General features: G+C 35.3%; 1 protein-coding gene across 1 annotated transcript; it reads right to left on the bottom strand.

The window, feature by feature from the left end:
- Positions 1-333: 333 nt before the first annotated feature.
- Positions 334-1260, bottom strand: LOC102828768 (olfactory receptor 5AK2-like). The gene has a single exon (XM_006875740.1). The coding sequence runs from the start codon at positions 1258-1260 to the stop codon at positions 334-336; it is 927 nt and encodes a 308-aa protein (XP_006875802.1).
- Between the last annotated feature and the right edge of the window lie 334 nt (positions 1261-1594).

The raw sequence follows: 1594 nt of genomic DNA, 5'->3' as shown, positions 1-1594 counted from the left end.
TTCTAGTCTTTAAGAACATATTTGAAATATATCCTGACAATTAAATATATATTTTTAATAAATGCTTTACATTATTCTTAAATGACAAATAATCTTCATTAAGTCCTTCTTAATGGGCAGTATGAGAAAACTTTCTCAAACTATATTCCTGGAAAAATTTGTCCCAGTTGACATTCTTACTACATTTCCCATTTTATAAGATTTTATGTACTGAAAGTGTGAGTACTAATTTAAGATGGTGACAGGTTTCAATCTTAGAAAGTGTAAATTTTTATAAAGTATCTCTATTAGATGCTTTGTTGTTGTGCTATACTATAATAATTTGTGCCCATTCTAGAACTTCTTTACCACTATTTTTAGAGCTTCTTTTACCTCCTTGTTTCTCAAACTGTAAATCAGAGGGTTCAACATGGGGATTACAATACCGTAAAACGTGGAAGCCACTTTCATATTTTCTTCAGAATTATTAGAGTGAGGCTGTAAGTACATGTAGCAGACGGTCCCATAGAAAATGGTCACTGCTGTTAGATGCGAGGCACACGTGGAGAAGGCTTTCTTTCTCCCGGCAGCAGAAGACATCTTTAGGATGGCACCAATGATATATACATAGGAGAAGATGACGACCATTATAGTGAATGTTAAGTTATATCCCACAAAGACAAGAAGTAGCATGATGTTGATGTTGATATTGGAGCAAGAAAGGGAGAGAATTGGGGGAACATCACAGAAAAAGTGATTGATGACGTTGGACTTGCAGAAAGACAGTGAAAATGTAAATCCTGTGTGTACGGAGGCATTTAGTGAACCCATCACATATGAGCCAACAACCAATTGGATGCAGACTGTTCGGGCCATGACTATGGGATACTGAAGTGGTTTACAGATGGCTACATAACGGTCCACTGCCATAGCAGCCAGGAGGTAACAGTCACTGGTTGCAAATGTTGCATAAACTAGCAACTGTATTACACATCCTATGAATGATATGGACTTATTTTGCACTATGAAGTTTTGCATCATTTTGGGAGTAATGGCAGAGGTGTAACAAATATCAACAAAAGCCAAATGCTGTAGGAAAAAGTACATGGGTGTTTGAAGTCTAGAATTTGTCTTGATGAGTAGGATCATTCCAATATTGCTCACCATGGTGGTCACATAGATCACTAGAAACACAATGAAGAGGACATACCGAAACTTGTGCTGGCCACTAAATCCCAGAAGAAAGAATTCAGTCACTTCAGTGCCATTTAGTTGTATCATGGTTACCAAAATCTAGGAAGAACCAAGAGGAAGACCAAGAAAGAAAGGATGTTTTTGTAATACCTTATAATGAAACGGCTTTTATGTGTCAGGTCATCCTTTTAGTTGCAGTTGCAAGACAAACTCTTCCAAGAGTGTTTATTGCTTCTGAACTTTTTTTTTATATTATTGATAAAATGCTACAAGGTGAGCAATGATACATGAACAATGAATTAATTTTTAAGTAAAGATTGTCATAGAAGAAGATGAGTTAAAATATGTGTGATTTTAAGAAACACAGAATGGCATATCTTTCATTATATCTTCAAGTATCCATATTTGCTTTAAATAATAT

Source organism: Chrysochloris asiatica, unplaced genomic scaffold (assembly GCF_000296735.1).
Source record: "Chrysochloris asiatica unplaced genomic scaffold, ChrAsi1.0 scaffold00339, whole genome shotgun sequence".
Taxonomy (NCBI): Eukaryota; Metazoa; Chordata; class Mammalia; order Afrosoricida; family Chrysochloridae; genus Chrysochloris; species Chrysochloris asiatica.
The sequence above is the reverse complement of the archived record's forward strand: the minus strand, read 5'-3'. Positions and strand labels throughout refer to the sequence as shown.

Excerpts from the sequence above, each read along its gene's own strand:
- LOC102828768 (XM_006875740.1), bottom strand. The coding sequence starts at position 1,260 with ATGATACAACTAAATGGCACTGAAGTGACTGAATTCTTTCTTCTGGGA.